This window comes from Mangifera indica, chromosome 9 (assembly GCF_011075055.1).
Source record: "Mangifera indica cultivar Alphonso chromosome 9, CATAS_Mindica_2.1, whole genome shotgun sequence".
Lineage (NCBI taxonomy): Eukaryota > Viridiplantae > Streptophyta > Magnoliopsida > Sapindales > Anacardiaceae > Mangifera > Mangifera indica.
Window position 1 is genome coordinate 1,994,516 of NC_058145.1, and position 25,244 is coordinate 2,019,759.

The 25,244-nt window shown below is 31.0% G+C and overlaps 4 protein-coding genes across 4 annotated transcripts; 2 read left to right on the forward strand and 2 right to left on the reverse strand.

Annotated features, from left to right (window-relative positions):
• Positions 1–964: 964 nt before the first annotated feature.
• On the reverse strand, positions 965–1,463 carry LOC123226196 (stamen-specific protein FIL1-like). Its single transcript, XM_044650720.1, has 2 exons — positions 1,133–1,463; positions 965–1,032 (listed from the first exon to the last, which is right to left on the reverse strand). The coding sequence occupies exon 1, from the start codon at positions 1,426–1,428 to the stop codon at positions 1,135–1,137; it is 294 nt and encodes a 97-aa protein (XP_044506655.1). The 5' UTR covers positions 1,429–1,463; the 3' UTR covers positions 965–1,032; positions 1,133–1,134.
• Positions 1,464–2,294: 831 nt separating this feature from the next.
• Positions 2,295–6,184, reverse strand: LOC123225658 (probable methyltransferase PMT16). Its single transcript, XM_044649766.1, has 6 exons — positions 5,471–6,184; positions 4,243–4,453; positions 3,857–4,154; positions 3,372–3,764; positions 2,744–2,821; positions 2,295–2,661 (listed from the first exon to the last, which is right to left on the reverse strand). Exons 1-6 carry the CDS (start codon positions 6,182–6,184, stop codon positions 2,418–2,420), a joined length of 1,938 nt encoding a protein of 645 aa, XP_044505701.1. The 3' UTR covers positions 2,295–2,417.
• Positions 6,185–9,281: 3,097 nt separating this feature from the next.
• LOC123225281 (probable (S)-N-methylcoclaurine 3'-hydroxylase isozyme 2) lies at positions 9,282–11,435 on the forward strand. Its single transcript, XM_044649205.1, has 2 exons — positions 9,282–10,209; positions 10,726–11,435. The coding sequence occupies exons 1-2, from the start codon at positions 9,325–9,327 to the stop codon at positions 11,329–11,331; spliced, it is 1,491 nt and encodes a 496-aa protein (XP_044505140.1). The 5' UTR covers positions 9,282–9,324; the 3' UTR covers positions 11,332–11,435.
• Positions 11,436–20,949: 9,514 nt separating this feature from the next.
• On the forward strand, positions 20,950–25,096 carry LOC123226590 (F-box protein PP2-A13-like). Its single transcript, XM_044651136.1, has 3 exons — positions 20,950–21,508; positions 21,649–21,767; positions 24,372–25,096. The coding sequence occupies exons 1-3, from the start codon at positions 21,200–21,202 to the stop codon at positions 24,790–24,792; spliced, it is 849 nt and encodes a 282-aa protein (XP_044507071.1). The 5' UTR covers positions 20,950–21,199; the 3' UTR covers positions 24,793–25,096.
• The last annotated feature ends 148 nt before the right edge of the window (positions 25,097–25,244 follow it).

Consider the following 25,244-nt stretch of genomic DNA (forward strand, 5'->3'; position numbering starts at 1 on the left):
TTCAAAAGTTTTTAAACTTTGAAAAATCACATTCCTCCCCCCCCCCCCCCCCCAAAACCTTTGAATTTTTTTCTTTCCCTCCAACCACTTTCTCCGACGATTTGGAAAAGACGACAATGAAGCTTGTTCACCAACGAAGAGATCTGGATCTCTTCGTCGGCAAAGAACGAAGAGATCTGGGTGAAGAGATTCTAGATCTCTTTGTCGATGAGGAGATCTGGACCCTTTATTGATAAAAAGATCTAGATCTCTTTGCCCAGATCTTGTTGATCTCTTCGTCTTTGACGAAAAGATCCATTCCAGATTTGTATATGTGCATCGACCAACGGTTTAGGGTAGAGAGTGGAGGTCATCGACTCCGGAGATGGTGGCTGGAGAGGTGAAGAAAAAATTTGGGGGAAAAATGTGACTTTTCAAAGTTAGAAAACTTTAGTTAGGGGTGAAGTTGTTAGTTTTTAAAATTTAGAAGGAAAAATAAATAAATTTTATATATTTTAATATTATTAATAAAATGATGATTTTACCCTAATTGAAAATTTTAACAATAGTTACATTATGGGTGAAACTTCAGGTTTTTCAAACTTCATGAGTATGACTTTGAGAACATATTTAAACTTAGGTGGGAAATAGTCCTTTGGTCTTTGTGTAATGGTTATTAGGGATTGATTCAAACAAAATCAAACCAAACCGGAGGCCAACTCAACTTGGGATTAAATTTACAATGCTCAGTTCAATTTTGAATTCATTTGAACTGGTGCACAGAATGATGGAAGGGTTAACAGTGAGATAAAACTATGTCGTTGGAATAATGAATAATATTGCGAACAACCCATGAAAAACTTAATTTCCAAAAGGGAAATTATTATTATTTTATTTCATAAAGCCAAGTTCACTTTCACAACATCTTCTGTAGGACTCGGCCACAGATCAAAATACACATTTAGAAAGGGATTTTTTTTTTTTGGGGGTAAACTTCTGACATAATTTTATTATTCACTTCCCTCCCCTGGACTTGCTGCATTGATTCCTTATCTGCACATACAAATGACAAAAATAATCAGTACTGTATTACAGATCAAGCTTCCAAATGCAGGAATATACTTAGTTAATGGCATTAATCAAGTATGCATACGATCAATTAGCACAGTCCAGAGGTGGGAGATTGCACTGTGAAGGCAAGCGAGCTGAAATCCTAATGGTGTTGCAAAAACAGCCGTGGTCCACAGACTGGAGAGCATTGCAGCACTCGGCACTAGGGCTGGCGCTATTAGTACCAGGCACCACAAACGGGGCGCACACGTTGAGGTTGTTGAGCTCGGAGGCGCAGCTCTGTGAGGTGGCCATCTGGGTCTGCGCGGCAACTGCTATGAGCAAGACAAGCAATGCAGCTTGCGAGCTCAGATACACCAGAGACTTGAGACCTGCCATGTTTAGCTACAAAAACTGTTTTTCTTCTGAGATCTTGATGGCTAAGTTTCTCAGGTTTCACTTATATTTATACTGGTTTTGGAGATAGTACGAGAAGTGTTTTTGCATGAGTTAACTGACTAAAGGTTCTGAGCTCATCGCAATGGTGTTGAACTATGTAGAACAGAATTGGAATAGTGGAAATGCAAAAACAAAAATTTTTTATATGTATTTTTAAAAAAATTTAAGAAATAAAAACATGGAAAAACATAAATAGGAAAATATTTTTTTTGTATGAATATCAATTTTATAAAAAATATATAATAATACTAGATACATAACTTTTTGTATAAATGATAATGTGTCATCATGTGATTGGTTGATGTGCATATAAGATTGCTAGAAAATATAACAACCTATATTTCTTAAGAAAGAGGTGAAATATATAACTTTTTAGCTATAATAATGTATACATTAAACCAACTTGGTCTATCAACCGACAATTAAATAAATAGTATTTGTCAAACTTGATGAAACTGATTTTTTGAGTGTTCGCCGATGATTAGAGAAATTGAAAATTGAAAGGAGATAAGTTTTAACACATTGGAGAGGAGAGAAACTTCAGATGCCAGAAAGGTGATGAGATGAAATCAGAATCAGAGTTTAAAATTGTGAAGAAGAGTGAAACATAAAATTTATTTTTAGATGAGTAAAAAGAAAACACATTTCAGGTTTTTTTTTTTATATTTCTGAAATACCTTCAAAATATTTCATATCAGTTTTAGGGTGTTTAAAAAATGGAAGGTGTTGAATTATAGGGAAGGAGTTATAAGATACAATATAGGATATAAATAGAAGCTATCCTTTATGTAATGACCGAGGCCGTAAATAATTCTGCTTTGGATTTTAAAAAGAACAAACAATCTAGTTGAGATTCATCTAGGAGATCTTAGGAGTGGCACTGACAGGAAAGGTACTAATCTGAAAGAATCACTAAGAGAACAAAAACTTCATGAAGATTTCAGTCCAGTATGATCAGTGGGAGCATCAGCAGTCCAGTACAACTTCACCGCAAAAAGAAGCTTCTCCCTCTGACGAGGCCCATCTTCATGATCAACCATTTGGCTATCCCAATTCATGGTATCTGCAATCTTCTTTATCTTCACTAGAATATCGACATCATCACGAAAGATTACACTTCCTTCGGGTCTTAGAATTCGATCCATCTCTAGCAAAATGTCTTCCATTTCACATCTGAAACACAAAAGCTTATATTAAAACACTGAAGGGTTCATAGATTTATCCCTGGATTTGCCCTTATAAGTATACAAATTACCTGTTTTTGTAGAGACTAAACACTGAGTCTGCATGAATAAGGTCATAAGTTCTAGGATAAGTAGACATTGCCTCACACCTGCAACAAAGAATGTATAAGATATTAGAAAATTTTCTGATATGGCTGACATTAATTATAATTTGTGTTTAATAAATTCAGGTGATTTAATAGGCAAATTTTAATTTATAGATAAACTGATATGATTAATAAACAAAAACGCTACACATAGTGGGTAGAAGATTTAGTTAGACTTTTGAAGTTTTGAACCTTCAATAGAAGGGCCTATTTAAAGCTATAACTCATACAAGTTTTTCTATATCTTTAATTTCGATTTTGTATTTTGATATTCTATATGTTATACATAGTTATGATTGATCAAAATTAAGTTTAATATCAAACACTCAATATTGCATATATAAATATAAATAAGTAATATTATGTGTAACTGTTTTGAGAATGCAAATGAATATTAACTTATGCATATTATTATGTGATTAGGTATTACTTTATTTTTAATTAAAAATTATTTAATCAAATGATAACACATACTAAATATATATCTATTTATATATTTAAAGAGGGTATCATGAATATATGTAATCAAAACTAAAAAGTTTGTGAGCTTTACCAGTTCTGATATGTTCCTATTAATCCCCTCTCATATATGACTCCAAGAGCATTGAGCTTGGCCTCAACAGGAACCACATTCATCACCCAAACTGGCAGATCAATGAGAGCAGCTGCAAATCCACCTAAGTTGGCATTCATGTCTAGCAGATTTCGATATCTCCCCGCTTGTGCCAATTGTTTGTTCACTTGTTTATAATAAGACACCCTCCTCTTCCATAGTTCTGAATTTTCTCTGAAACTTTCAGGCGTTACTCCTTTCAGGGTTCCTCTACCAATCCTTGGTGGAATTGCGTTTAGTCTCCCAGGCCATTTCGCAAGCTCCCCACCAGCAATCTCTTGATTGCTTGAAACCTCGGGCAACCGAATCAAACAAGTCTCCATATCTGTATACCTGAGAAATGTAATAAAGATGAGGGTTATCAAACAGTTTATGGAAGAAACAGGCTATTAAAATGGAAAGACTAGAAATGCAAAAGCACAAACCAGGCTTTGTCAGGATCCTGAGCGGGGCAGAAGGGTGGGTTCTGGCTAAGTTTGCGGTTTGCTTTACAATTCAAATGATTGACAGGTTTTTGCCATATAGCAATATCATCTTTGTCAAATAACTTTTTCCAGCAAAGGCTATTAGCTACATTTTCAATAGAAGTTTGTTCAGCACTCAAATCCTCCTTTGTTCTTTCCCAGCCTTTCCAATATTTCTTCCAATTGATTGGCGGACCAGACAGAATCCAGTACCCTCCTGGCCGTAGAACTCGATCAACTTCAATCAAATAAATTCCACCTGTAAACCCACCATGAAAATCTTCATATCAAAGCCAATATGAACACAGTAATGGTACAAAATTTTGTTAAGGTAAGTAATTAATTACCATACTGGTTCCATGGAATGAGGCAGCGAGAGCAGTGAGCCATGTCAAAAGCTCTGGAGGGATAAGGAAGTCTCTTTGAAGCAAGAACTCCGATCAAAGCAGGAACCCCCCGCTCGAGAGCAAATTGAACTTGTGCCTCGTGGGTGTCTCTTGGGGCAAACGACATCGTTAGAATGTTGCGTGACAGAAGATACGCCCCCCAACTGGCAACCTGCGAGCTCACATTTCAGTAGATGAACAAATTTTCATGGCGAAACATTTGGATTATAGAATGCAAAAGGAAAATCCCGATTCCCGATTAGAAAACATTTGGTTAATCACTTCAAAATATGATTCAAGACCCTGAATACTGTGTATTTTCCAAGCATGCAAGGAGAGTTTAAGGAGATTTCTTCATCTGGAATAGTTATGTAAATAATTAGTAAAATTTTTCTGTACAAATCCTGGCCAACAGACTCAAGTTTCACAAGAACTGAAAACTCCAGACTCCGGATCAATCAAAATAATTAGAGACGGTATTCGGCTCTCCGAATACCTTGTTCCCTATCTCATTTTGGCATTGGAAAACTTTATCAATCATCACCCTGTTCACGATATCCCTTTTTCGTTAAAAAAATTTCTCTCTTCTTTCTCTTTCATTACATGGGGAAATTTCTCCCTCCTTCCCCTTCTATATCACTTTTTCTCCGGGCATCCGAAAAGAAAAAATTTATAAATTTTAAGACATATTTACAGTAATTCAAAAACTTTTAATAACTATTTATATTTAGTAAACACGTAACATAAAGCCTGTTCAGAGAGAGGTCTCGATAAAAATATATTTCTTTTATCCATACGTACTACTAATTTTATAGAAATTTAATTCATTTTAATCTATGTTTTCATCTTCAATTTTATGAGAATTTTTTTGAGTGTACTATATGCAAAAATTGTGATATGTTATCACATATTAAATAATTAAAAATTAAAAATAAAATAATATATAATCATATAATAATATATTATTATTTATATCTAAAATTAACCCTATAATTTTATTAAAATTTTTTTAATTAAAAGAAAAAGGGTCAAAGACCTAGTTCTACTAACGAAAGTAGCATCTATTAAAATAAAGAAGGCCTTTACAATGATCGAACAGGTTCGTTTACCAACATATTACTTTTAAAATACGTATCCAGTCCTAGAATAGTACATGATAAAAAATTAAAATAAGAGAAGAAGCACGTACTCCACAGCCAGTGTCAATGGCCGTACGTATGGAGCCATCTTTCAGATTAATCAGCCTCCCAATATCGTCAATATACGCATTGGCTCCATTAGGGAACATCGTTCCTCCTCCGGGGAATCTGAATCGATCACCTTCATGTCTGATCCAATTTTGCACCGCCTTCTCCACTGTCAATTCTTTGTGTGGCACATTAGCATACCATACCAGATCCCTACTCGCCGGCCACGAAAACGGGTTCTTGTAACCGTACGGTGCAGGTACTCGGCATTTTAATAACTCTTTCTTCTCAGGACAGTGTCTTTCTCTATATATCAACCTGTCTCTGTCAAATTTCAGCGATCTTTTCGCGTCCTCACATGGCGTATACTCACTGTACGAGATGTTGCACGGGGGGTAGGCTTTGACCTTGGTTGACTCGGAAACAAAATCTTTAGCGACATGGTGAGATGAGAAATCTAGGGCTTTGGCGTTGATGGGGTTGCTTTTATTGGAGGCGCAAGCAAAATCGATAGAGTTAGAAGAATAGGAGAGGGTTGATGCAGCAGGATTACTGTGTTGCCAGTAACCTAAGAGATAAGAGAGAAGGCAAAGAAGGAAAACTAGTGCAAAGTAGAAGAGTTTGGTAAACTTCTTGACGTAACGTGTTGTGACTATAGAGAAGCTTTTTGAAGGTTTAGAGATGGGGTTGTATGGTTGGTTTGGAGGACCTGCCATGGCTTTTGCTTAAGTTAAACAAGAGTAAAGGCAGCTGGTTCTGTGAAGTATTTATGGTTCTGAGTTTGTGGAGACAAAGGTTGACGATGAAGTTAGCCATCTGGGGCATGCGTAAAGACATATAATAATATTTCATAAAAGGCCGATACACTATGTCGCACCGAGGGTTTACTACAATTACAATTCACGCACTTCTAGTTTTAAAAAAACTAAATTCTCACCCATTATCAACTTCCATTACTAAAACCCATTAAGTGAAAAGGCAAAAAGATTATTTTTCAAGAATTTATTCTCTTATTCTTTCTATTTTTTCTTTTTTCCTTACTTTTTCATTCTTCTTTTCTCCCTTATTTTGAATCTATTTTCCGTATTTTCACAAGTTAGGGCAAATTATAATTTTTTAAAACATCAGAGGTGTTAATAAAATTTGTTGGGAGTTTTTAAAATTTTGGAAAAAATATAAGGATGTTTTTGAAATTTTTTAAAATTTCAATATACCTCCCAATATTTCAAAAAATAATATTGCCCCTCTAAAGAATTTATCAAAATACAAAATTAAAATTTGTTTGAGTTTTTATATTTTTTAAGAGTTTTAGAGATAAATTTTATTATCAATAATGATAAATTGTCAATTTGACATATATATTAAGTGTTAATAACAATTTTATAATTTCAATAAAAGATTAAAATAGTTATTTCCAAAAACATTTAGTTATTTTCAGAATTAAATAATGGATGAGAATTTAGTTTTTCAAAATTAAAAGGATGGAAATCGGCCATCTCATCAAACATTGGGCGGGAACTAGTGCTTTAACCTTTCATAAAACCTCAAAAAAAGTACATGACATCAGGTAGAGTTGAAACAAATATATAATAAAAGGGAAAGTAGACAACATGAAGGAGGAAGATGGAAAGAACCGGGGAAAGCCAGTGGGAGATAGAGATCGAGGGTTTAAAATATGCATGGTTGGTCATAAGATATTGAAAATTAAAGTGAGATTTGGTTGGAAGGTGTGGGCTGGTTAATCCCGTCCAGTTAAGCTCTTAAAAGCATGGAAAGTGAACCGCTTAACGCATCGGATTATGTATTAAAAACTTAAATTTTTATATAATTTATTATAAGATATATATCATATTATATAATATATATCATATCGTATTAATTTGATATATCTTATAATATATATTATTTTTTATATTATATTATATAATACACATTATATACTATAGGATACTGATTACTACATCTAAAAATAATTGAATTATAGAGATAGATAACATGTCTTTGATTGAAGGACAATGCTACATGCACGAAAGAAAAAAATATAAGTCGTTGCATTATGTTATAGTTGGTGTCATCTCATTTTACATAAATTATTTAATTTTTTTTTTTTCACATATGATACCGTTTTATTCTTAGTTCTCCAAGATTGATTCTTGTAATTGCCGATACAGAGGGATTCTTCCACAGTGTATTATATGTTGACTGATGGAAAATGACAATCCCAGTTCTAACTCACGTGGTGGTGGTAACTGGTAATGCTGAAAAGTCTTTTTATATTAGTTTTTATTGATTATTGAAACAATTAATAGAAATGAATATTGAATTATTCATCAATAATCACTTTCCTCCCTTCTTCCTTAACCCAACCACCACCACCCATTCACCTTCTTGACATACATTGGCTAGAAGCTACGACAAAATCAGCAACTTAAGCCCCTCTTAAAGCTTTGCCACCATCTTGTTGGCTTCTTGTGAGGTGTACGATGGGTGGTGAAAGTGGTGAGTTGATTGTGTGATGATATTTTGGTCATCAGCGACAAGGGTTAGGGTTTCTAAATTTTTACAAGGATTAAGTTGTAAATTTTCCTTTAATTTATATAAATAAGGTGATAAATTGATGAAGTTATTTTCCTTTAATTTATGTATTTTATTGCATCAGTAATTATAATACACAAAATTATCTATTTTTTATTATCTATTTTAACAATAAATAGTATTAATAATTTATAAATTGTGACAAATTAATGCCATATTGTAAAGTTTATGTATTTCCGCTCTTACTTTGTTTCTTATGTTTCTCTTTTAATTGAGTAAAGTGGCTCCTTAATACTGCAAATTTGGTGACAGAATGTGGCTTTCACACTGTAAAACGATGAGATTTGAGAATTTAAAGTAATGTAAATTTTTTATCAGAAATTCATTCTTTCTAATATAGGATATAAATTTCATACCTTATACTAGGATTAGACTCGAACTGAGCTAGTTCGAATTTGAGCTCGAACTCGGTTTAAACGAGTCCAAAACAAACCAACCCTAACCAAGCTCGGTTGAGCTCGAGCTATTTGTCAGATTTTTAATTAAAAATTTTGATATAAAATGATATCGTTTTGATCAATTTGTATTAAAACGACGTCATTTTAATAACAAAAAATAAATCGATTCGAATTCGAATCGAGTTCGAGTTTGACTTTCACAAGCTCGAGCTCGAACTCGAGCTTGACTCGGTTTGAATCTAGCCCTAACTTATGCTGGAGTTATCACATAGCATTTTCATTTGTTTTTAAGTAATTCATTTAGCAAATAATTTTTTTTATTTGAATTTAGATTTTTTTAAGATTTCCTCTATATGATTATGATTAAAGCCGTAAAGGGGTTGGGTCGGTCTGAACCCTTTGGAATGACATGACGCATGTTGGCATAATCCATTATTATTTCATGGGCTGCACAAGTTCGCGAGTTAGGGGTATTCGGCTGAGAGCGGAGTGGGTAAGGCCCAAGCCAACCTAATATAGCTAAAAATAATAAAATAATAAAAAATTTAAAAAAATAAAATAATATTGCCAGTTATGATAAAAAAATTTATTTTATTTTTTTAATCTTTTATGATATCTTCCCAAGTTGATTTTTAGCATACCTTCTTGGGGTGTATCCTCCTATTTTTGTGCCATATTTTCATCTTATAAAATTTCTTAATTTAAAAAAAACAATAGTGGGGAAAGACTGCATGGCCTATTTGATTATTTCTTAGTCCAAAAAAAAAAAAATTAATTTTATTTTTTCATTGCAAGATATTTTCTATATATATTGACTCCCTGCAAATCTCTAAGCACTGCAGTATTCATAGACCAAGCAAGCTATGGCCTCCATACTCACACCAGTAGAAACTTATCATTCTCTTCCTTTCTTGCTCCTACTTCCTCTCTTTCTCTTCGTCTTGAAGCACAAATTCTCCAAAAATCCAGTCAGAATTAGACTCCCACCAGGTCCTAAACCCTGGCCTATCATAGGAAACCTACCTCTTATTGGCGACAACCCTCACGTCTCATTCGCCCAAATTTCCAAAACTCATGGTCCCCTCATTTCTGTCCGTCTTGGAACTCAACTTGTCGTTGTCGGCTCCTCCCCGGCCGCTGCAGAAGCCATACTCAAAACCCACGACAGGGAACTCTCAGGCAGGCACGTGCCATATGTTTCATTCGCAAGAGAACCTATGTACAATAGGGACTCAATTGCTTGGACCTTCGAGTGCACTGAACAGTGGAAGAATTCCCGAAATCTCATGAGAACTGAACTTTTCGGGTCGAAAATCGTTGATAGCCAGTTCCGTATAAGAGAAGAAAAGATTGGTGAACTGGTGGAGTTTCTGGGTTCAAAGCTGGGAGAATCGGTGCAAATTCGAGAAGTCTTGTTTGTTACCACGTTTAACTCCTTTTCAAACATTCACTTATCAAAAGATTTTCTAGCTTTCGGAGGAGGAGAAAGTAGAAGAATGAGCAGGCTTGTAAGGGACATGATGGAGCTTTGGACAGCACCGAATATTTCAGATTTCTTTCCAATATTGAGTGGGTTGGATCTTCAGGGTCTGAGGAAGATGGCCGATGAATGCGTTAAGAAAATGTGTGCCATTTGGGACAGCGCTATAAAAGAGAGAAGAGGACGCCATCAGAGTAACCATAGAGATTTCTTGGACGTTTTGCTTGAAAGCGGATTTTCCGATGAGCAAATCAGTTTACTATTCGTGGTATGTTGTACTGTCTTTTTTTTTTTGTTCACGTGGGACCTTTCATTCCGGATGGATACGAAGTTTATCGCGTTTTTCGAATCAAGGATAATTTGACTTTAACTCAAAATTTATAATTCAAATCGATAATTCAATTTGATTTAAATTAATAGTTTAAATTAATAGTTTAAATTTATAGATTAAATTCTTAACTTAAGTTTGTAATTTATAGATAAAATAATATTATTTTATTTAAATAATATGAAGTTAAACCAAACAACGAATTTGAATTACCAATTTGAGTTATAAATTTAAGTTAAACTGAATTATAAATTCAAATCAAACTGAGTCAAAAATTTGAACTATTTAATCAAACCAAATTTAATCTAATTCAAACTAAACACCTTTTAACTGAAATTAGACTCAATTTTAAAAACTTGTGAAATTTTTTAGCTTAAATTTAAATTAAATAAATTTAAACCAAACCAACTTCCCAGACCGAGTGGCAATTGATCTTATTTTGATGGGGTCATACAGGAACTCTTGGCTGCAGTGTCTGATGGTACCGCCTCAACAGTGGAATGGGCAATGACGGAACTCTTGAAGAACCCTGGAGCCATGAATAAGATTCGCGAAGAACTTGAACAACAGATCGCTGAAGACTTCGTAAGAGAGGAAGATTTGGTGAAGCTTCCTTACTTGTATGCATGCGTCAAGGAAACTCTGAGATTACACCCTCCAGCGCCGCTTCTGCTTCCACATAGAGCCATCGAAGACTGCAAGGTGATGCAGTATACAATCCCAAAAGACACTCAAGTTTTTGTGAACGTATGGGCAATCGCAAGAGACCCAACCATTTGGGAAACGCCTTTGAGCTTTAAACCAGAGAGGTTCCTTAATTCTAACGTAAGTTACAAAGGAAATGATTTTCAGTACCTGCCGTTTGGCAGTGGAAGGAAGATTTGTGCAGGCATGCCGATGGCCATAAGGCAAGTTCAAATGACTTTGGCATCTTTAGTTCATAAATTCGAGTGGTGTCTTCCAGATACAGTGAAACCTGAAGAGATCGACATGAATGAAAAATTTGGTGTGACATTGTTAAAGCTGAATCCTCTTGTTGTAATTCCGAAAGCAAGGAAATGATTCAGCCAGGTTCTCAACCTGGTGCAAAATAACCATGATAATAATTTCCTTTGCTCATGTTACCGAATAAAAAAAGTATAATCCTAACTTATTATATTATTAAATATTATTTTATTTTAAATTTTAAATTATTTATTTATATAAGTTCATATCTGAACATATAATAATAATTATTATTACATAAGGTATTGTTGTTATCAAAGGTTTCACTTCTAACATTCAATTTTCCATCAATAGATTATAATAACTTTACAAGTTTTCATCTAAGATAGATGAGGTGCCTATTAAAGAAATCTACCTATACTCCTTAGATAATTTTTAAAATCTAGTCTTTCTTCGGGCATAAACTTTATAATACTTCATTTAGGCCTTGCTGAAAAAAAATTTCAAAGTCTTCATTAACATAATAGTGGACATAGACTTTGGAATAACAACCGAACTACTTTAAAATCTTCATCGCATTTGATCCACGTATACTTTTTCATCAGTTTCATTATAATAGATAACAAAGTTATTTAACCAATTATAATTATCATTATCATAGTGTATTTTTGACAAAGTTTGAAATAATATATATCAATTAGTGGTGAGAAATCATAACAATATTAATTAAATATTTGAAATTTATAAAATCACACATTTAATATAATAATCATGTATTAAAAGTCTGAAACAAATAACACTAAAAAAAAGGCTTTAATAATGGAAGAAATTTTTTATTTCATGATAAGACTTTTCTGGTTGTTAAAATTTTTTAATGATTAAAGAAAATTTTTCAATAACTATTATTTTTTTGTTAAAATTATAAATTTATTTAATTTTAAGGAAAGTATAAATAATTGATTACTAAAATTATGAAAAAAAATACTTATAATATCTTAATATTATCCTTCGTTTTTTTCTTGTTAATGCTAATTTTTTTTTTTTTATAATGTAAAATTTACATCAATTTCATTCGTTCTTACGTTATTAGAGTAGTTGATTGATGGATTTAGGGGCAAATTACCGTGAATGTCGGTATATCCGAAAATGATATTTAACAAATTTTTTTAATTTCTTCTAGCACACACTAAATAAACATTCATAAATTAGTATTATTTCTTTTTATATGTTTTTCCATGCATGTTAAAAAGAATAATTATCTTTATTCAATTTACTGAGGCCGAATCTGATCTGATTATGAAGTTTACCGATTTGAAGGTAAGTTACCTTAAAGGTTGGTATCTCACTCTCTCCATTTATAGGAGGAAAATGATATATAACAAAAATAATTTATTTTTTTATTTATTCTAACACACTGAACAAACTTAGACAATTTCTTCTATTCAAATTTGATAAAAATGACAATTTCTTACCTATTTTCCAATTTTGTTAGTAGTCTATAACTTTAACAAAAATAAATGCAGTTGGGTTTTTAAGCACGCAAAAAAATGTGGTGGTGGTGGTGGTGTCGTTTTCATTTGTAACTCAATTAGTCTAATTATGAGATCTCTTTTTCCTGTTTTGTTGTTATTAATGAATTTAACTATGTAGTGGTGAAAGAATTAAATCTTCCCCGGTTCATGACCAAGCAAGAAGAATATCATCACAACATAATAGGAATTGTAGTAGGCGAAGTGGACAACGTCAACGATTGTGTCTATGTTCGTAAAAATGTAGATGTAAAATTTATTCGAAAAAATAGAGGAAAACAAAAGGATTCTCATGCCTAAAAGGACTGATGGGTCTTGTGTTGTTTTAGTTAAGATCACTTTATCAAATGTTGAAGAGAGTTTGAATCATCAAGATGGTTATCATTTTGATGATGGTGTTAGCATATTTGTTTTCTTCAAACCCATTTGATGTTTCGTCTTTCATATTTTGCAATAGACGGTTGAGTTATGTTATATAAAAGTATGGAAGTTAAGATATTATATAAAAATGACAAAATCGCACCAAGATGTAAGATTATGGCCAAGTTGGGGGTGATTTTGGCCAGAAAGTAGGGTTTGTCAACCATTTTTATAAAAACATATTAAAAATGAAAAATTAGAATAAATTAGAGTAAAAAGGGAAAAACAAGAAAAAAAATTAAATCATACGTTCCCATTTATTGATTAATATTTTAAAATTATTGATTTTTGAAAAAAATAATTAGAAAACTTTAAAATTAACCTTTGACTTTGACAGACTCTACAAACTTAAAGATAAAAAATTGTTATTTCATCAAAGTCTGGATGGAAAATCAAAACTTGGATGGAAAATAGTCATTCAAACTTTCTTTTATTGATACAATAAATGTATAAAAAAAAATAATATATATTATCGATATAAATTAATATACCTTTTTGAAAAATTGATAATATGATAAAAGCGTTTATGAGATATATTAAAATTTTAAAAAGTGTTTATGATATTTTTAAATATAACAATATGTTATTTGAAATTTTTTATTTATTATTATTATTATTATAGAAATTATCTTATGATATAATATGATATATAATATAAAAAATTAAATTTTTATTATACGATACAATAAATAATTTGATAACCATAAAAGCAATAGAAAACACAAATGTTTTGACATATTTAATTTCTTTTCATTTATTTTTTGGGCTAATAATACCCAATAACCCAAAAAGGCTTTAGGCAATGCATCAGTTGGGCAAGTTTCCTTGCCTCTCTGGTACTCAGTGATGAAGTCAAGTCTCATTAATTTAGCTAACCGTTTCTCTTGAGCTAGGGTAGTGATTTGTTGCTCCCACAAATGCTTTAGACTTCTTTGGTTAGTATTACGGTTAGATTCGAATCGGGTTAAGTTCAAGCTTAGTTTAATTTATATATAACTGAACTCGAATTCGAGTTCGAGCTCATTGAGCTTGTAAAAGCTAAGCTCGAACTTGGCTCGATTCGTTTTTCGTTATTAAAACGACGTTATTTTAATATATATTAGTCAAAACGATGTCATTTTGCATTAAAATTTTTAATTGAAAAATTTGACGAGTAGCTCTAGCTAGATCGAGCTCATATAGAGTTGACTCATTTTAGGCTTGTTCGAATCAAACTCGAGCTCGAATTCAAACAGACTCGGTTTGAGTCTAACCCTAGTTAGTATGCACTATGAATTGCCTTCCCATCAAATACGGTCTCTATTTTTTTACTACAAGGATTAGAGTCTAACAAATGCAAGTTTTTTCCGTGCAAGGCATGACTATAGAAAGCAATTGGCCTCTCATTTTGCATAAGGACTCCATCTACTCCAGATTTGGATGCATCACATTCCACCACAAATGGTTGACTGAGATTAGGAAGAGCCAATACTAGTGCTTGCATCATGACCTTCTTGAGTAACTCAAAGGCTTCATCTGCATTTGAATTCCATTGGAATTTTCCCTTTTTCAAAAGTCGGGTTAGTGGTGCTGCCAGTCTTCCACAATTCTCAATAAATTTGCAGTATTATGTGGTCAAGCCCAAAAACCCTTGCAATTGCTTGATTTGATAGTGTGAGGTTTGGGCCAATTTTGGATAGCAGCAACTTGTTTGGATCAACAACAACACCATTACTAGAAGTTATATGCCCTAAGTACTTTACTTCCCTTTGAGCAAAACTACACTTCTCTTTTTTTAGTACGAAGGTTGTTAAGATTCCAAGTATAAGATATGAGATTTAGACTTTATATTGAAAAGTATAAACTTTTAATGTGAGGTTTATATGATTTTAGACTCTTCAATTTTAATAATTAGATTTTAACATGTGATTCTCTTAAAGTTCATATCATTTAATATAAGAGTTATTACCACATTTTTCAATTACAATCGTGTGATACAGATGGTAAAGCCAATATTACAGTGTTCATTCAGGGCTAGTATGGAAGCCATAGTTTGCTTGGTATATGAATATCACAATGCTTAGAGACTTACAAGGAGTCCATATTTTCAATGAGGTGGATAATGGGTCATTACGATAAGGAGTTGACTCTATATAGTGATATTTCGTCACTGGGGACAAGGGTTAGGATTTCTAAATTTTTATAGAGATTGAATAACATATTTTCAATATTGTCAAGGAGCTTAATTGTCATGTTTAAAATATTTTGATCTAATTTATAAAATAATTTTTTTTCTTTCAAAATTCATGAATAATGCAAATACTATTTTGTCCTCGTATCATTAATTTTTTAACAAATTTTAATTTTAGATGTGAAGATGTAATTTACTCTATATATATATATATATATATATATATATATATATAACTTATAAAAAAAATAAATATTATTCACTTATTATTTGTGGTTATCTTTAAGAGCAAGAGTGCAGGACATGTTATGTCATATGAGTCTCCAACAAAATTGCAAGAAAATTTATGACAATTTCAATAATCTTATTGGATGACAATTTTTTAGTAATTTTTGAAATTATTTATTATTAGTATTATTATTTTTATAATAAAGAAACTTTGTTTGAACCGAATTATCTATTCAACCGTAACCTCGCAATGAGTGCACCAGTAGAGTTTAATTTGTGGCTTAAAAAAGACCAAAGGGGCAAAGCAACGGCAACCACCGGTCAACTATTTCAATTAATTTACAAGAAGAATCAACTCACCGACAATCAACATTACTTAACATGAGAGCAGATAGACGCCGATTTCAAAATAAGATCTTCAAGCGTCAGTGGAAGGTACATCAATGGTGCTGCCGGTAAAATTTACAAAGAGAACCATTTTCCAGACTTCAGTCACCAACCTAGCTAGGAGCTATGAAGGGTCAATCCCCACCATTTCTATTCACAGATCACGCCATAAATTAAGTTTATGCCCGTTGAACTTCTTAGGTTCCATTCAACAGAAATTACTTCTGAACCTACTCCAATCAAATTTTCTCGACAATTTTTTACAGTAAAAATTAAGATCTTAAATATAAAATATAAAATATATATTTTATATTAAAAAATATAAATTTTTTTATATAAAATTTATATAACTTAGATTTTCTAATTTTAATAATTAATTTTTAAGATATGATTCTCTTAATATTTATATTATTTAATATCAAAATCATCATTATATCTCTTAATTATAATCATATGATATAAATGGTGATATAGTAATATTCGTCTGATATCTAATTTTAATAACTAATTTTTACGATATAATTCCCTTCATATTTGCATTAATAATTTAGTCAGAAGATTATTGAAAAAAAAAAAAAAAAAAGCACTACACGTTAAACATAAACGTCTTAGTCTGAGCTGTTGCTCACAGAAGGCATACTATTGGAGGAGATAGATATCAATATAATGGGTGGCTCATTTGAAAGTTGGCCGACATAGCCCCACCCCCACGTCTACTCGTAGATTTTATATTCAATTTATGTGGTTACAAAAATTTGGTTGAAATAATATAAACTTATAAAATTTATTTCCAAATTCGGAAACCTTATACTTGTCTGTCCTACTCTACTTGCTCCTAGATTTTGAAAAAAGAAATTAACGTATTTTTAAATATAAAATAACTATATATAAAATATATTATTATATAATAAGATATTATTTTATTTTTAATTTAAAATTATATAATTATTTGACTATTTATATTAAATATTTATTTATTTATATATTTAAAATAAATATATATAATTTTATTAAATAAAATTATGTGTATATAATTTTAAATATTTAAATAATATATCATTTATAATTAAATTAACAATAAGATGAGAGACCACCGGTTGATTGCCTTTGATCACCAAAGAAACAATAAAGAAAAAAATTATAAACTCGAGAAAAATGATCGTTTTTTAAATTTTAGTTAAATAAAATTATTAATTTTGAAACAAAAAAAAAGATGATAAAATTTTTATTAAATAATAATTTTATTTTTAATTTTAATATATAAATAAATATTTAATTTTTTATAATTAATAGATAAAAATTTACCTTTTCACCAAACCTTAGGTGGGCAATAGTCCTTTGGCCTACAATTAATAAAAAAAAATCGTCGGCGGAGAAATCATTTGTCTTTACATAATTAAGCCAATCCATGGACGAATAAATTGCTAATTAATCTCATGTTAGGAGTCACATGAGAGACAGACCAAAGCAAGAAAAAGAAAATATATTTGAGTCAACAACGTGTTAGAGTTGACTACAAATTTTAAGGTGGCTGCATGTGCAAGTTTTCTGACCCTCTAGGGGTTGCTTGAAATAGTTGCACTCTCTAGGGATAATTAAATATTAGAGTTTTTCACCCTCAAATAGTATTAACGGAAACAGTAAAATAATATACACAGTTACCAAAATACCCCGTTGAATTGATTTTATATTTTTATTTATACGAAATTATTTAAATACCCTTGTAAATTGTGTAGTTAGTTTGATAAAATTAAGAGCCGGACACGGTAATAACAAGATTCTTTCTATTTTATCTTCAACTCACTGGTATCCTTTAGGCACGGCACGTGTTCGATCTTAGGCTTCATAGACACGACACTTTACTTTGCAATTCTATGATCAAAGCACATGTGGTTATGTGCCAAATCGCTGAATTTTTCACTCTTTATGAACAATTTAGGAGGTACGCTGGTTTTGTTCCCGAAAATTTTACGGTTACTACATTGGCAAAATCTTGTAGTTTGAGAATGGGGATTTGGCGAAATCATGTTTTGAAAATTGGATTTTGCTCTGCATTGGTTGATATGTAAGTATGGGAAAATAGGCTGGGCCAGAAAAGTATTTGATGAAATGACTGAGAGAAGTTTAGTGTCATGGATAGCTCTCATTTTTGGGTGTGCGAAGTTTGGCGAAATGACTCCTGCAAAGAAACTTTTTGATGATTTGTTTGAGACTGAGAGAGGAGACTCCACTGTGTAGATGTAAAAATACTCAATGTCAATTCATCTTCAGGATTTGATTTATCATCCAGATTTCGCATAAGTATGAATAAGCGAAAGGATGAAATGAAGAAGTTTAATCTATGAAAAACAAAAAAAAAAAAAATAGGAAAGGAGAGATAGTTTGGAAAAGGGATGTTCAACTTTTTTCTCTTATTTTAAACTGTGTATACATATATATAATTCATTTCAAACTCTAAACAAAAATAGTATAAGAGTAATTAATTTATCTAAAATACCTCCATTTACGCGAATTATACAGAGAGATTTTCTGTCTTTTTTCGTCACTCTTCTAACAAGGAAAGAAATTTCTACAATATAAAAAAATCTGAAGAAAGACGATTCTTCAACTCTGAAAAATAATTAAAGCAAACACCCATGATTGATAAAATAAAACCCGTGAGAAAAATTCCAATAAATGTAAATTATTGCAAATGTCTGGAAAATACATTAATGGGTATTGAATTAACCATATAAGATCTTACATATAAGATCAAAATATTTCTAACGGTTATTGTAAATGTCTAATGGTTATTAAATTACCATATAAGATCGAAGATTAGGTTATTGTAAATGTCTAATGGTTATTACATTAACATATAAACATAATTTAAAAAAAATACACAAATTCATAATTTGAAAAAAAAAACTGCTTGGCATTAACACCAAGCAATTCCAACAACGCCTTCATACTTTTTTCAGAACTTTTTTTTTATTTCATCTAATATTCAACAACTAAAATTAGAAAATATTATATATCATCCTGTCATGTAGTATTCTGCTCTCGTTTAATTATGTTTCATTGTCGTCGGTGATTGATGAAGATTGCTAGTGATCGTGGCTCATGAGTGTCTCTTTCTTTAGTGTTTCAAATTTTCAATTTCTCAAAATCTTTTATAATGACATGTTGCTTCAATTATTTTTGAAAATTTCTTATTATTTTTTATTAATACAAGATACAGAGATTCTTTTTAAAATTTTAGAGAAAAGGAGAGAACCCCTTTATATGGATAGAGCCAACTTAAGTATTTTGAAAAAAAAATATTTATGATATTTTTATTTAAAGTATAAAATTGATGATATATATATATATATATATATATATATATGTTTAAAAGGTTGGTGTATGGTCGAATATCACTTTGAAAAAGTATCACTAGAAGACAAAAACATTAAATTTTGCTCTCACAAATTGAGCAAGAAGAAAACCTATGAGGGGCTTGGAAAGGAAAAGAAAGATACAGCTTTGAAGGAAGAGAAAATTTGGAAAACATGCCCGTTAAAAGACTAAAAACATTCAATTTCCCTTTTAACCGTCGTAGTTAACGGAGCCCAACGTCGTAGTTAATGCAATTTTTTTATTGAAGCAAAATTACATAATTACCCTTTTAATTTAATTTTTCCGTTAACGGAGTTAAAGCATGGGTGGGAAAATGTTATTAATACTAACTACGGGTGTAAGAGGTTTTTGCATCAAACCTTAGGTGGGAAAATGTCAGTTACCCTAAATATTATTGTATTGTAATATTAGATCAGTTTGAATGGATATAATTAATAGTTTTACTAATTAAGTTACTATTAATTATTAGTAATCTATTTAGTAAGATTTTCAATAAAACAAATCACCAATGCCAAAAGAAAGATGATACCAAGTGTAGCTTCCAATTGGGTCTGCTAGGTTTAAATCTATATTTAGTTCAAATTAATCGAATTTAAGTTAAAATTTCAATTTGACAATTTAGTTTGAGTTTGACTTATTCACTTTTATGAAACTCTCGACTTATCTGATTCATTAATTATGAAATCAGTTATTAGACTTAAAGTTTATTTTATTCGATGTGATTGATTCTTATTCAATATTGTAGTTCAGTTTGAATGAAATTCCTTATTATAAAAAATATAAGTGTATATATATATATATATATGATTTACTATTCTGATAATACTATTTATATCATCGATGGTATTATTTATCTATCGATAACTTTTCAATAACACTATTCATTAACTCAAATTACATATTATAGATTCAGATCAAGTTTAAATTAACCTTTATTCAAATTCAATTAGACTTGAATCCACCCCTGATTGAAGCAAATTGAGCTAATTTTAATTTCCTATCAAGCTCATGATTTTATTACTATGTTCATTGTTCATTTTTAATGAAAAAGAAAAAGAAAAAAAAATTAAAATTTAGGTTTGACTAGTTTTTAAACAAAGCGTGTGGAACAATCAAAACCATTTGATTAAAAAAAAAATTAAATATCACCAAAGAAATGTTTATTCAATTCTCTAACTTTATAAATATCAAATAATAGATGTCAAATATTCAATTAAAATAAAAATAAAATAATTTCATAATGTCAAAAAAGCAAAGTCAAGAATTAATTCTTAGCTTAATTAGTTTAAATATTCATTATTCCAGTTTTAAATAGTAGAAAAATCGCCAGTTCTTCCAACAAGCTACCACAAAGAGTGTATAGGTGTAATAAATTTTCGTACACTTAATTTGAAAGACTCAATCTGTCGGTCATTATTTAATTAAATAATTTTGAATTAAAAATAAAATAATATTTAATATAATAATATATTATTTAAATATTTAAAATTAAATATATATAATATTTATATAATCGTTCGAATTACGCAAGTATATTCACCCACAAAGATTAATTCCATGCACACTTATGTGCACGACTCTTTTGGAATTGAATATGTTCATAATTTTTTCTATTTATTTTCTTAAATTCAAAGTGGGGACTTGAGATTTCAGAATTTCCCTTTCTTACACTTTCTTTCTTTCTTTCTTCTTGCCTGAAAGGCCACTTAATATCTCTCTCTATCATCCCCTACACCCACATGATCCAGAGAATGTTGAAGCTTTCTTCAATCTCTCCTGCCATTTCTCAGCTCTTCTATTACCTTCTCCTTTATCTGTAAACATCTAGTTGGAAGGGTTTAGCTTGTTGTTTAATTTCTTTTTGTTTTCATTTATGGGGGTTGCAGTGTCTGATCTTGCAGCTGAGACTCCATTTTCAAGGTCTCCTGGTCTGGGGGATATACCTGAAAACTGTATATCTTCTATTCTTATGCACTTTGACCCTCCGAAGATTTGTAAGTTGGCACTGTTGAACAGGACTTTTTACGGTGCTTCTTTGGCTGATTTTGTGTGGGAGACAAAGTTGCCATCCAATTATAAGTTTCTTGTCGAGAAAATTCTTAATGAGAATCGAGAAAATATCAGCAAGAAAGAAATTTACGCAAGGTTGTGCCTTCCTAATCGCTTTGATGATGGCACTAAGGTATGTTGAGATAATTTTAAGTACCTAATTAAGTATTTTCTAATGAATCTCATTCAAATTCGTGTTCTTTGAAGAGGAAAGTTCTTATAGATGAAAACCCTAATAAATGTGGACATAAATGGTTTTGTTTTCATCTGCAGGAAGCTTGGTTGAATAAGAGTAGTGGGAAAATTTGTGTGTCCATTTCTGCAAAGGCAATGAAAATCACAGGGATCGATGATAGAAGATATTGGAGTTACATTCCAACAGAGGAATCCAGGTAATTAAAGATTTATTACTATATTCCCATTTTTTGGAGGATATGATCTAAATCGAATTAAATTTGAGGCTACCTTAAACTTAGATAGAACCTGTTATGCCTAATTTGATCTTGTTTGAACTGTAAATAGTTTTATCAGAGAGTCTCAACAAAATAAATTGTGTTATGAATAATACCGCAGATAAGATAAATAATATCAATAAATAAATAAATAAATCAATTTTAAACTAAATTATCAATTTGAAACTTTTTGTTTGAAATTGACTTGTTTGGATTCACCCCATTCCCATTTGATTTTTTCCATTTTTCTTTATAATATTGTTTTGATTTCAATGGGATGGAAAAAGGTTCGTTTTCATTGGAGAATGAATAAAAACCACAAATATTGCGGCATTTATATTGGAATTATGTTTATGATCGTCCTTGTGGGGCTATGGCAAGGGGCATATGCTATGATATTGTCCTCAATTGGCTGGTCTTCTTTGTTTCAACTTTTGTCTTTTTTTCCCCCAGTATGCTTTGTATTATTGTAGTTCACTATTATAATTCATAAATCTTTTTTTTCTGTTTCATTAAAGCAGATCATAACTCTTAAAATCAGTGGCGGTGGATTTGATTTAAACTAGTTCAGTTTGATTGAATCGATTTCGAAAAAAATTGTTTTCAGTTTGGTTGTTCGGTTTGAGATCAACTCATTTCTTTATCCAGTGATATGATTTATCCAATCAACAATATTATTTATCTTTCTAACTATATTATTTATTTCATTAGTGACCCTTTAATCATATTGTATACCAATTTGAACAAACTTGAATTTAAGCTCGAATTAAGTGTAATAATTTCAATCCAATCTCAAACTAGCTACAGGCATAAATTGATTTAGATCAAATCCACCCCTAAAGTCAATTACTTTTGATGTTGGCAGACTATACTAAGTAGCAAACCCTAATTTCACTTTTTGAAAATTCCTAATATTTGATTAATAATAAGCTAGAAACTTTAATTTCCAAAAGCAACCGATGGAAAGGATAAGACTTTATAATTAGCCTCTTTTTACAAACTTTAGTGATGGAATCAGCATTTCAAAATTCAAACAATGGAAGCATTTCTAAAAGTATTTATTTTTTAAGGAAATAGTTGTCAAAATATTTATATTTAAATCTTATTGCTGGCTCCCAACTAAACAATGTTATATGCAATAAAATTATGAGCAATGCTATCTGTACCCATTTTTGGTACACAATTTATGTACACAGTGATGTGTCATCACGTAATTAGCTGATTTTAAAACATGTGTCATCATATGATAAAAAAATATTCAATCACATGATAACATATTATCTGTGTACACAAATTATCTATCAAAAATAGGTATATGTAGTTTTATTGTAAAATTATATATACTAGTTTTGAGTATTTAGTTAGGTATCATGAGGATTTGTTATTATGTGATTTATTTATTTTGAATTAAGAGTAAAATAATATTTAATTACATGATAACACGTCATCTAAATACTCAATTAAGTGATATTAGTGGCCATTCTGAAAAAGGTTCACCAGTAACCCATTTGAAAAAGGTGCACCAGTAACCCTTTGCAACTTGTCACAAAGGAAAAGGACTTGTCGCCATTAGTCAAGTTGGCAATCTTTGAAGACAAACAATATTATGCTTAAAGTTGATTACATGCCTTGTTCACAAAGCGCTAGCTAATTTTAAACCATTTCTCCATTGCTAGTTGCTTCCTGTAAAGACTGCATCCTGATCTATCGTGGCCAATTAGTAAATTTTCTTTGACAAGTTGTTGAAATTGTTATATAATTTATATCGCTTTCTCTTTAAAATCTTCGACAAGTTGTTGAATAGTTGAAAGCATTTTTTATTGAAGTGAAAGACGTGTTGAAAGTAATTGAAGATTTTTCTTATTACTGAGTGTTGACAAATTCTTAGAGATGCCTTAATTTTTTAAGTAATGTTATGTATACTCAATTTTAAGTTTTTAATTAAGTATTCAGATGTAGGGATAACAACGAGTTAGATAAAGGACGAATATTCTAATCCTCATCCTTGTCCTCGTAGAAAAAACCTTTTCCTGTCTTTTACACAGGGATAACAGAGAATCCTTATCCTCTTCTTGCAGGGAAAATTTCACACCTCTTTCCCTTCCCATCCCCGTGGGAAATTTCTCTCTTTTTTCATCCCTATTATAAAAATAATATAATATTTATTAAGTGAGGATATACTTACAATAATTTATACTTATAAGGATAATTCAATATTAAAAGGTTTAGGAGATATATAGGAAAAGAACGAATCGAAAGAGAATAGATTAGAGATATATATATACCCATCCCCGTTTCTATCGGAGAATTTCATCTCTGTTTAAGGAGGAATAGGCTAGAGACTCGGTTTAAAAGACCAAATTGCGATTGCCACTTAGATAATGTGTACTCATGTGATTGAGTGATTTTGTATTAAGGATAAAGTAATACTCAATTAGATACTCAAAACTGGATATACATAGTTTTTTTTTTTTTTTTGAAAGCATTGTGGAAATGTATATTTAAGTTACAAGATAACTGAAGTGTTTCCTTTTTTATTTGCAGGTTTCACACAGTGGCCTATCTTAAACAAATATGGTGGTTTGAAGTGATAGGAGAATTGGAGTTTGAGTTTCCTTCAGGGAGCTACAGTTTGTTTTTTAGATTGCAGCTCGGAAAACCTTCAAGAAGATTTGGCAGAAGGGTTTGTAACTTGGAACAAGTTCATGGGTGGGATATTAAACCTGTGAGGTTTCAGTTATCAACTTCAAATGGACAACAAGCCATTTCTGAATGTTGCTTATACGAACAAGGGAACTGGGTTCTCTACCATGTTGGTGACTTTTCCATTGACAACAACTCTCATGGCTTGCTCACTAGGATCAAATTTTCAATGATGCAGATCGATTGTACACATACAAAAGGAGGGTTATGTTTAGACTCTGTGCTGATATATCCAAAGGAATTTAGGGAAAGATTAAAATAAGTTCTAAGTTTGGGCAACTCTTTGGTAGTACTTTTTGTGTAATTTTATATACACTCAGTTTTGAAAACCCAATTAGGTGTTCAAATAATATATTATTATATAATTAAGTGATCGAAAACTAAGTATACATAGTTTTATTTGGAGTTTTTTAGAGGTCCACTGAGATTTGCAGTCGCAGCAGAATAATGTACATGTAAATTGTTTAATTATTTAGTTGTTTGTTGGTTGCTTTTGTATCAATATTTTGAGATTCTCTTTTTTAGCCATATTGAGAGATGCTACAACAAAGATACCGCATGTGATATGTGTATGTCTACTGAGTATTACTAAAGTCTTGAATCTCAGCATTACTTAGAGCTAAAGTTTTTTCGTAATCTATAAACTTTATTTTATAACTTTATAAAAAGCAAGTTAAGGGGTTTGGTTGGTAACCGACCGGATACAATATGTAT

Excerpts from the sequence above, each read along its gene's own strand:
- LOC123225658 (XM_044649766.1), bottom strand. The coding sequence starts at position 6,184 with ATGGCAGGTCCTCCAAACCAACCATACAACCCCATCTCTAAACCTTCA. Across the intron at positions 2,822-3,371 it reads ATAGGAACATATCAGAACTG|GTGTGAGGCAATGTCTACTT; the intron begins GTAAAGCTCACA and ends TCTTTGTTGCAG. Across the intron at positions 2,662-2,743 it reads TTTAGTCTCTACAAAAACAG|ATGTGAAATGGAAGACATTT; the intron begins GTAATTTGTATA and ends TTTGTGTTTCAG.
- LOC123226196 (XM_044650720.1), bottom strand. The coding sequence starts at position 1,428 with ATGGCAGGTCTCAAGTCTCTGGTGTATCTGAGCTCGCAAGCTGCATTG.
- LOC123226590 (XM_044651136.1), top strand. The coding sequence starts at position 21,200 with ATGGGGGTTGCAGTGTCTGATCTTGCAGCTGAGACTCCATTTTCAAGG. Across the intron at positions 21,509-21,648 it reads GCTTTGATGATGGCACTAAG|GAAGCTTGGTTGAATAAGAG; the intron begins GTATGTTGAGAT and ends TTTCATCTGCAG. Across the intron at positions 21,768-24,371 it reads ATTCCAACAGAGGAATCCAG|GTTTCACACAGTGGCCTATC; the intron begins GTAATTAAAGAT and ends TTTTATTTGCAG.
- LOC123225281 (XM_044649205.1), top strand. The coding sequence starts at position 9,325 with ATGGCCTCCATACTCACACCAGTAGAAACTTATCATTCTCTTCCTTTC. Across the intron at positions 10,210-10,725 it reads AAATCAGTTTACTATTCGTG|GAACTCTTGGCTGCAGTGTC; the intron begins GTATGTTGTACT and ends GGGGTCATACAG.